The sequence below is a fragment of the Pygoscelis adeliae genome, unplaced genomic scaffold, assembly GCF_000699105.1.
Source record: "Pygoscelis adeliae isolate BGI_AS28 unplaced genomic scaffold, ASM69910v1 Scaffold120, whole genome shotgun sequence".
NCBI lineage: Eukaryota > Metazoa > Chordata > Aves > Sphenisciformes > Spheniscidae > Pygoscelis > Pygoscelis adeliae.
Window position 1 is genome coordinate 3,679,638 of NW_008824032.1, and position 10,545 is coordinate 3,690,182.

General features: G+C 44.8%; 1 protein-coding gene across 1 annotated transcript in view; it reads left to right on the plus strand.

The window, feature by feature from the left end:
• The window catches only part of GSK3B (glycogen synthase kinase 3 beta), a 99,798-nt gene extending 89,693 nt beyond the window's left edge, over positions 1-10,105 (plus strand). The window contains exons 11-12 of the mRNA XM_009330348.1: positions 2,796-2,894; positions 9,816-10,105. Coding sequence (XP_009328623.1) covers positions 2,796-2,894; positions 9,816-9,883 — 167 coding nt within the window. The 3' untranslated portion in view covers positions 9,884-10,105. The remainder of the gene's footprint in view (positions 1-2,795; positions 2,895-9,815) is intronic.
• The last annotated feature ends 440 nt before the right edge of the window (positions 10,106-10,545 follow it).

Sequence of the window (10,545 nt, forward strand, 5' to 3'; positions counted from 1 at the left end):
TGTGTTTGGGGAAGATGATCTGGTGTTCTAGTAAAACTGGACATTTTCATTCCTGTTCCTTATTGGAGATGTAAACTGGCTGCAAATGGCATGATTTGATCAGGAGAAAGCCAAAGGTGTTCTGCCAGCTGATGTGAATGGGAGCTGGCTTTCATAAATGAATTGAGGTAGCTGCTCTGTTCACATCGTGGTATTGAAAGCTTTGACTGGATTGCCTTGATCACAGTACCTTCTTGCAGCAGTATTGGTTGTCATTAACCCCACCTTGAATTGCAGGTTTGATTTAGATAAGCAGGCTACAGTTCAACAGCTTGTCCAAATACTGTGTTGGAAATCACTAAGAACAGAGGTTCTCAATACTTTGTAGATTGCAGATACCACAGGTCAAGCTTTATCCTCGGTATTGACGTGTCTCTGTAAGCACAGATGGGATAGCTGCAAAAATATGGCAGAACAAAAATTCAAACAAGTTCTGAAGCAAAGCTGCTATTAAACTTCAGCCAGAAGAGTTCAATTTACTTTGGTTATTTCTTGTCTGAATTGACCTGCTCCTCTAAGTGAAGTGTCAAGACATTCAGAGCATGCTGAATTTAAGAAACTTCATACCAAGAAAGATAATGTGGGGTTTGAGAAGAAGGGAACAAGATCAGTCTTCTAGTCTCTATGCAAGTTCTTTAAAGTAGCTTCAGAGAAATAGTTGCACTTGCCTTAAAAACAGCAAAACCCAGTATACTTGCCATAATTGGTACTGCAAAAGGAGGTGTTCTGACGGCATTAGATGAACGTATGGGAGGAATGAGAATGGGATCGAAGTGCTGTTGCAAGGGTGTTTTTCTGTCGGATCAGCTGGTTCTTTGGCTACAGCGATGCAGGCAGTCTATAGCTGCATCCTTGAGGCACCGCTCAGCTCCGGAAGGTAGCGAATGTCATTTGGTTTCCTTGATGTTTTAGCTCTGCTTTTGTTTGGGTCACAGCCCCGTATTGCTGCCAGTGATCAGCAGAAAATAATGTGGGGATGATAGAAACTTTTAAAAGAGCGAGGTAAACAGCAGATTCCCAGTAAGAACAGATTTGAGAAACAGCTTTGGAAAAAATACTAAAGGAGCAACATCTTCTAGCACGGAGCAGCTAATACCCAAATTAGTATTAAAGTATAGGTTTATCACTGGTGTTCAGCTTTGACACTTGAGGATGCATGTTTCTTCAGTTTATTTTTCCATTTAAAGTGGAGACTTATGAATTCTGAATTACATTATGAGTATATGAATTCTGAATTATTCCCACATGAATTTGAGGATTAGTATTTGTACAAATGCTGTGAGTATTGAGGCTTTGTAGAACGACTAGCTAGGTCTTCTTAGGCCGGAATGGAGTATTACAGGATAGGTTGGGTGGGTTGCAGGTAATGTAGCAACTTCTGTTTGGTTCTAGACTGGAGCTTGTGTTCATAAGTGCTGAAACGCAGTCTCAAAATGTGTTGTAATAAGAGGCTTGTAAGCAGGTGAGTCTTCTGCATCTTGCCCTCCCAGCAGTAAAGAAACTTAAGGTAACTTAATGGAGAAAAAAAAAATCGCCAAGTAGACTACTGATCCCTTTAGGCCCTAAATTTACAGCTTGTGGGGAAAAAAAGCAGTAGGCTCTTAAAAATGAGCCCAAACAATTTAAGACTGTGTACAAAACCACCTTACTAAACCCATGGCGTGATTTGGACTGGTTTCTGTACAGCCCTTGCTATCTGGAGGTCTTATGTAAAAAGCTGTCTATTCTCATTTCTCCTCCAGATGACCTCCTGGAGCTGCAAAAGTCATCAGTCTCCTTCCGTGAGGTGACTGTTCACATCCTTTTCACCGGATGTTGCTTTCTCAAGAGACAGTCAGTCACTCCTGTTTCTGAAACAAACAGGACCCGTCTTGTCTCGGCTTAGTCCCACCTTCTGTGAGGCACTAGATTCTCTTGAAAGGGTGCCGGAAGATTGTCATTTGTTGGCAATGTGTTGCCCTTAATGCTCCCAGAGTTGTGGCTGTAAGATGCCTATTTCTCATTCTGATACACATCGAAGCTATATTAGATTTGGAGCCTAAAAGACATGACTGTTTTTTCCTTGGTTAATGTCTTCAGAAAGAATGGTTGCATCATTTTGTTGTCCATTTAAATTGCCCAGCAGACCAATTCCCTTTGCCTTTCCCTGTGCTTTTAAAGGAGATGTCACCTCTTCTTGGCCTCGCTCAAGGAGACTGCTGTGAGAGATTGATCTTGGGTTCCTGGGTCCTTGAGAAAGTGATGCTTGAGTGAGCCAAAGAACTGAACCCCTGACACTCTTGGAGCAACTGTGGCAGCTGCTTGCTTGCTGAACCAGTGCCCAAAGCAGCACCGCTGTTATCAGCCTTCTCCTTGAGACTGATTGCACGTGGGTTTGTGAAGGGAATCCTTCCAGTGCTCAGAAGGAAACAGCATTATCAGGCCGCTGATAAGGAACAGGCTTGGCTGGTTCTTTGCTAACTCCTAAGAGTAGTTAGCAAAGTTAGTACAAAGCCGCTGTATTTCTCTAGGAAATAATTCCTTTGCACCACTACTTGTAGTTTTGACAGTCTTGTTCTGGAGACTGCCTTGCCGAATATGGCTTTGGTTTCCTCTCGCTGGTCGGCAAAGAAGAAAACGTAACATGACCTTTGGCTGTAAGGGCATGTGTTTCACCCCAGGTTGCTGTCACGGGGGTTAAACCTGAGGAGCTGAGCCTGCATGCGGGGCGCTTTGTGGACGATGAGCTAACTCTGTTTGTTCCACCTCCCCTCCAGAACTGTCAAGTAACCCATCTCTGGCTTCGATCCTCATCCCTGCTCATGCCCGGAACCAAGCAGCTGCTTCAACCCCTACAAATGCTACAGCGGCCTCAGGTGAGAACGTGCGCCTGCCTGCCTCCCTCCCCACCCTTGCTCCCCCTGCCCAGGCACCTTCCTTGTCCTGTGGTCCATGAGCCACTTCGGCCCTCAGGGTGAACAGGGACGAAGGGTTTGTTCCAACATCACCTGAAACTTGCTCTTGGTAGGTGGTCATTTGGGTGCTAACTGTGGCCACCAACCCATATCCTAACCCAGGGCACTTAGACTCCACGTTCAACTGTTTAGTTTGTTAGTCCCTCTTACTCAGACTTCCACTATTAAAAATCATTACCTCCCCTGTTTCTTAGCAATCCTTGTGGATTGGTTTGCACCTAATTTCTGAGCTCTCGGGCAGTCTGAAATTAATACTGACTTGGAGCATGAGTTTGTGATGCCTAGGAAGAGAAGAAACAGCTAGCTTCAGTACACGTGGCCTCCGTGGAGCGTGGATGGAGAGGATTTTTCCCCAAAGGCAATAGCACTTAAAAATCTGGTTAGGGAGTTCAGTCAGTGTGCTCGCTGCCTCATCTAAGTAGTTGCAGTTGCTTCTTGCCGAGTTCACTTGTGTCATCTTTGGGCACAAGGCAGATGCTTTTGGGTTTTGGCCAGCACTGAGTGAGTTTCTTTTTTGCCTCTCTCGCTCTCTCTCAAGTTTCTGTCAGAAACCTTTTAAAAGCTCACTGTTGGCCTGTAGCCACTCAATGTTGTATTCTGTTTCCAATGAAAGCTTAAAAGCTAGGTAAAATCAGTTGGGAGACTCCCAGAGAAAATCCTAGGTGCTGCAGGATGTGGCAGAGGTGATTCGGTACATGGCACTTCCTCTGAGTCAGCCCTGAGTCAGCACAGCAGCTGGCTGTCTTGGGGCTTGGGCAACCAAAGGCAGGCTGCAAAATGGGTGTGCTTCCATACGTATCCTGCATGCATGTCAATCCCATTTGACAAGGACTGAGAGACCCTTTTGAGGTGCAGGGCACTTACTCAGTGTAAGATAGCTGATAAGGAGAAGACCTAATTAAAAAGGTATTCTCGAAATGTGCAGGAAAGTGTTTGCAGGTGGTTGTGCTGGACAGTTGCCTGATAGCTGCTGAGCTTGGTCCAGCCAGTGCTGTATAGAAAGCATTTTCATACTGCAGGACAGACAGATGCACCCAGGTTTGAAAGATGAGGCTTCTCTCTGAAAATGTAGTAGCAGTAAATAAAAGCTACAGCCTGTACAATTTACGTGCTCTGAATTTAGAAGAAAGCAAAATTGCTATTTTCAAATTTAGTATGTTTGTTTCATACACTTGGCAGTATTTTGCAAATAGTCATGTTCTCTGTTTCCCTTTTACGTGCATCTGTTGCTAAACAATGAGTGAGAACAAAAAGCAGATAAAGTAGTAAAAGTGATTGAAAAACTACAAAATACAAACATGGAAAGTGATTTTAAGCCCTTCTGAAAAATACCGTTTCACTTAATGTCCCTTTCATGCTTTTTGAGGAGTTCTCTTTGCCAAGATACAAGTCTTGAGGATGTCATGGGGTTAAGAAGTCCATTTTCACCCAGCACTTTCCAAGAGTTCATCTGGGGGAAAAATGCATTAAGCTGAGTCCTAAATGTGTCCTAAACGTGAAGTATACTAAAAGAAAAAACAAAACCAACCCCACCTTACTGATGTCAACATTTTTTAAACCTCCTGTTTGCAAGCACTGCACTCAGTTGGGATAGGACCTCTTATTCATAGTTCAAAAACCAAAAAAATATCCTTGGAAAGAAATTGTGAAACTAAGTTCAGTATTGGGCAACACGCAGCTTTGGGTTTCTGCAGCACAGCTGGTTTGTAGTTTCTTACTCACATGGGGTTCCCGCAACAGGCAGTGAGAATTTCATCAGAGTTGTGATTTTTAGGATTAGGTCCTGTATGAGGTTATGTTAATCTGTTGTGCTTTGCATGCTGATGCTACGCTTAGCAAGAGATTTTCATAGAAGGGGTCCCTTCTTTCACTCTACCCCCTGCATGCACATCCCAGAGCAGTAAATTTCTAGTTCTTCAGTAACTGCTAAAGCAGCATGGGAGCAACTCTCCCACCTAACCCAGGGCATCCCTTTAGGCAGGATGCTTTTCTGCAAAATGTTTGCTCGTGTGACTAAGCAGTACAAGTCCAGAAACTACTTCTTTGAGTGGTGATGATGCTACAAAATGTAGCTCTCAAGGCAATTCAAAGGGCAAAGCAAGTTATACGTAACTGTAATCCACATCATTAGCGTGTAACTCTTGTCTCCCTCTAGCAAGCAGATCTGATACTGAGGTTGAAGTGTCTGCTGTTATGTCCAGCATACTTGCCTACTCTGTAAGCCTGAGGCATAGGTGCACGTACCTGGAAATGCAGTGTACTAGTTCATCACTGTCGATCATCCAGCTGGGCTGTTGTTACCTGCTTGCGGACAGTTACTCCATTTTCATAGCTGTCATGTTGGTATGCAGCCATGTCAGAATCTCAGCTTTTTGGTAAGGTGTAAAGCATGGCTTTTTATCATGCATCAAGGCAGGGTCATAGTTAAGAGAATAACTAGAAAAATTAGACCTATTTGTCTGAAGTCTAGCAAAGTAGTGTTTGCCAGGAGACTTAGCAGTGGTGTGATGTTAAGAGATGGAAAGATTGGCTTTTCAACATGCCACGTTAACAGTGCAGGTTTTATCAAAGCCAGTAATACTAGCCCTTGTGCTAACCAATATGACACACATCTGCATTTTTAAAAATTATCCAAAACGAGTAGTTTTTGTTAACTGATAGATTCACAGTGGTGATTTCAACAGCCCAATGCAGCAGTAATCCTGGGATCATGATCTTAAATGCAGGGGAATTATTGTAGGTAATTTTTGAGTGTTAAAAAATGTATTTGTTGTAAATTTCCTCTTCTCTTGAGGCGTAAAGCTGGACTCACTGTACTGATGGAACCTGGCTTTGCAGTGGGAGTATGAAGCCTTGCTGCACCGGCATTAGTAAATGCACCTAAACGCTTATGAGAAATTCTCTGTGATGTTAGTGGCATGTCTAAAGCAAAGTGGAAGAAAAGGAAGGTGGGAGTTATTTGCCCCTGCTTGAAATGGCGTGCTAGCTTTCTGTGAATTATGCTGGCCATTGATGAAAAATGCCAGTGCAGCTTTATTCACGTGGATGTTGACTTGATCTAGCTGAAGGAGGAGGATGGTTTCATAGCCGTGCAGTCACAGCATCTGAGAGGGCAGCATGCACACCAAGCCGAAAGCATATCTGCTTGTGTGACTACATGTTTTTCTTCCTGGATCAGCCAGCAGCAGTAGTTAACCTCTCTGTTAGTCAGCGTTAAGATGGGAAGAGCATAGTTGCCATCTGCAGGGGCGTTGTGCCAGCAGGGGTGCTGGGGTCATCGTCTTAGGCATCCTGCTGTGTTGATCCCGTGTAATCCCAAATGCGATGGTGTGCCTGAACTTTCAGCAACAAAACAGATTAGAGCTGGTGTTACCTGCCAGCGTGTGGCAGTTGAAAAAGACCGCAGTGCTCCGTAAAATAAAAATTTAGTGCATTTACGGTATTCCCATTGAAGGAATTTTGGAAAACTTCAATTCCTTAACCAGGAGAAGAGGGGCAAGCAATTGGCTCAGGCTTCTGCAAGTTCAGCATAGGGATGAGTCCATGACAGTTAGAGGAGTAAAACCTGCACATTTCAGGCTTGCCAGTTTTGCTCTGAGCCCTGGATTTCTACATCCATAGGCAGGCACAATAGGAAAACCAGGCTTTTCTCCTCCCACCACTTGTCTCCTCAGCTGTCCTGTGAGGACTCCCAGGCTGGTGGTAGTTTTGCTTCTGTATCGTTGCAGATGAGCAGCACAGTCTGTCAGCGTTACAGATCCAACCAACTAATGCTGTCATTAGTGCTAATGGGCTTTCTCAGACTGAGTTGGCGTTTCTGTCTCTCTGAACTGTAGCCCCATCTCTCCTTTCCGGGAGGTTTCTAAGGAGTGTCACGTGCCTTCCAAGAAAGCTGAGGCATTTCTTAGAGGGAAAAGCTGAATTGGAGGAGGTGCTCTACATTGAGAGGGACTTTTGCTCTCTGGAAGAAGTTTTGGAAGCGGCTGACACTTGAGCCCTAATGTGGTTTCTTTGCCCACACAGGCAGAGGTGTCAGGTGGGTAGTTTAGGGCAAAGAGGCTGCCCTGACCTCAAGCCCCAGTCTGCTGTGTAGTCATCTGTCCCGTTCAGCTCCTAGCTTCACTCCCCAGCAGGGCTTCCACGGTGGCACAGGCCACTGCTTCGCAAAGCAGATGTTTTAGCAACATTGCTGAAGGCCGAGATTTTCTTCTCATGCCCAAATACTGATTTCTTGTGATGAAGGGGAGTAAGTGATTGTCCAGAGACCCTCATACTCAAGTTGTGCTCTTTTTCTGGCACTTCAGCAAAGAGATGCTGGAACAAGCCCCTCTTTGTTCCCCAAAAGTCCTGTCGATGCAGAGTCAAAGAACATGCTGGAATGTCAAAATACTGCATTTTCTTGCAGGTTTGGAGCCAGTATAGCCTTGAGCAGGCTCTGCACTCTGTCCCAGCCTGGGTGGACTTCTGTATGTTGTTGTGAAAAGCCCTATGTAAATGGTCTTGGGCTGTGTCACCGGGTTTATTTCCTTTTTAACATGTGGCATATATATTTCTCAGGAACTCCCCCATTAGAGTGATGATAGAAAAGGAGCATACGTTACATGAAGTAGCTCCATCCCCTCCTCTTTTTTTCTTTATCTCTGCTCAGTAGCAATGTAATGATAATGATTTCAGCCTCTGCTGTCTTCAGGAATAGGAGATCAAAAGGCACATTTCATTTCAGCAAATGAAATACAAGCACTTTTTGCACACATACAGAGAAATCGTCTGCCAACAGTACAGACTCCAGCTGGACTGTGTGCATCAGGCACAGCAGATGTTGCATTAACTGGAGTTTATCCATACCTGAAAATTAATCTAGAACAGACACAGTGAGAGTTTGAAGTGTGGAAACTATTACCTGTTTGGCTGGGTCACTTTTGATTTCCGTGGTCATTGTTGGTCTGCATGCATGTGGGATTTGGGAATTGCTCCTTCAGGGTAATTCTCCACGTAGGAGGGCGTCTCTTGCGTGCAAGGCTAGCTTTCCAAATAGCATTGGTACTGTCGTCATGCTGCCTTGGTGCTTTAACTGCATGAGCTTTTTTTTATCATGGTGGTCATTCCTTCGTGAGGGAGGGGTTGCAATTAATTTGGGGTGAGAGGAAAGGGAATGGGAAACTCCCAGAGCAGTCATCCGGCATCCTCTGCCCACAGGAGGATTTCCCTTTCTTCCCACACGCTCCTCGCAGCATTTCCTTTTCAAATAGGCATCATCCTCTCTTCCCACTTGCCTCTTGTATTCCTGGATGCTGCTGTTTGTTTGATTTCCTATTTTTGTTGCCGTTGTCTGTGTGTGTTACTTAATTTGTCACTCAGCAAGTGCTGCCCATCTCTAGACTCTCATTCATTTCATTGCCTTTGCTCATGGCTGCGCTTCCAACTATGGTCAGGTCAACGTGGCAGGAGAGGAGAGCGGTTTCGTTAACAGGTGACTGTAGAGCATTGCCCGGCTGCATTGCCTCACGAGCTCTTCTGTGCCGGAGAAGTATTACTGCACCCCCGCTGCCCACCAGTTGTATTTTGTCATGTCCATTATTTATGCTAGTCATACTGTCCTTCAGTCTGAGGTCAGTAAATCTATTCTTTCTTTTTACAAGCCCTTTTCCCCATGTCTTTCGAATGCACTGTTTGCCCAGTCTGCCCTCTTCTGTACTGAGATAAGTTTTGGTGCGGGTTTTTTTTCCTGTTGCGGTTATCGATAGCTTTGCAGTTAACCTTACTTAAATTAAGTGGGAGACATGCACGACGGTCTCTTGTAGAAAACGTCACTTAATATCTTTTTCCCATCCTGTATTTATGGTGTTGAGTATTTTATGTGTTTAACCATTCATCTACTGTCCTTTTTGTGACTGTGCTAATTAGATACTGCATAGGATGGTTTCAAATGAAGTCGGTGCATTATTTTTTTTTTTTCCCCTCCTACCAACTCTTCTTTTTTAGAGAAAATACCTGATGCATGTGGCCTATGAAAACACAGTTCCAGTGAATTTCCTTTTGGTATTTCTTTGCAAACCCTGTGTCTTCTTGGAATGCACTTTGACACGTGCCCATGATCCTGTGACTTGTTCCTCTGTGGAGCACTGTCCCTCCCAGAGAAGAGAAGGTGTTAGAGACCGTTTACTGCAGAGGCACGATCCTCTAACAATGTCATATGCTTGCGTAAACCTCATTACTGGCTTCAGGCCTTGATGTTAATCTGCTTCAGCAGTTCAGAGGGTGGCAGATCCAACTTTGGTTGAGCAACACAGAATAAAGCAGTAGACTCGAAAGATGTTTTCTGAGGCAACGAGTGCATGAATTACACATTAACACACGAGCTGTTTCTGCCAGGGAAGCGGGCTCGTCGCGTTCATTGTCTGCGCTCATTCACACAATTAACAGACGCCTTTGTTACAAGAAGGCCTAACAATATGAAACTTCAGCACCAATGTGAAACCTTGTGGTGGCCACGGATACTTGATGCGTTGGCGACTTACTGCCGCGCGAGCAATGTCACGTCCTGCAAGATCTGCTAGAGCCCAGCTGGGTGTTCGCGTGCCGGCCTGCAACCCTCAGCCCTTGAGGTTGCCTTTGTCCATCTTCCCACCCTCTCCCCAGACCGAACTGTTCCGTCTGCACCCCCTGAAGTCAGGAGAGCACCCCAACCAAACAGCACCTCGGTGGGAGTTGTGGGTTTCCCTGCGTGGAGAATGTCATAGCTGTTGTTCCAAATGTGTCTGTATTTTGGAGGTAATACTGGTTGTTTTTCTCTCTTCCCTTCCTCTCGCCTGTCATTTGCAGATGTTAACGCAGGAGAACGAGTTCAGACCAATAGTGTAGCTACAGCATCAGCCTCCAACTCCACCTGAACCGGTACCAAGCAGCCAGCTGCACAGGAAAAATCACCAGTAATTTGAGTCTTGCTCAGCAACACTGGTCACATTTGGAAAGAAAATTAAAAAGAGGAAAAAAAAAAAAAACCCAACAAACCAACCAACCTGTTCATTTTAGTGTTCAATTTTTTATTATTATTATTGTTGTTCTTATTTAACCTTGTAAAATATCTATAAATACAAACCAGTTTCATTGTATTCTCACTCTGCAGGGTGTCCGGGGCAGGGGACTAGGTGGGGGGAGGAGGGAAAGCGGAGCAATACAACACACCAATGTCTCTCCCCTCGACAATCTCTTCATGTTGGAAGTTTGCTGTTGTGTACTTCAGAACCAGGACTCTTGCCTCATGCCCCCTCCCACAACAGAAAGAAGGAAAAACAAAACAAAACAAAAAAACCCCAAACCTCATTCTCTGCTGAAGTTCTTTTTTTTTAACCTCTTTTTTTATTTTCTTTTTAAGTGAAGTTTCGGACTTTGATGTAGTGCACAGCTTGAATTTGGTCGGGAGCTTAGCAGGGGTCATTCAACAGAGCTCAGCGTTTCTTGTCAGCGAATCCATATCCCAGGTTGTCTGAAGAACTGCCCCGGCTCGGTATGGGGAGCGGGCGACATGGTAGGAAAATAGGTTGCTGGGGGG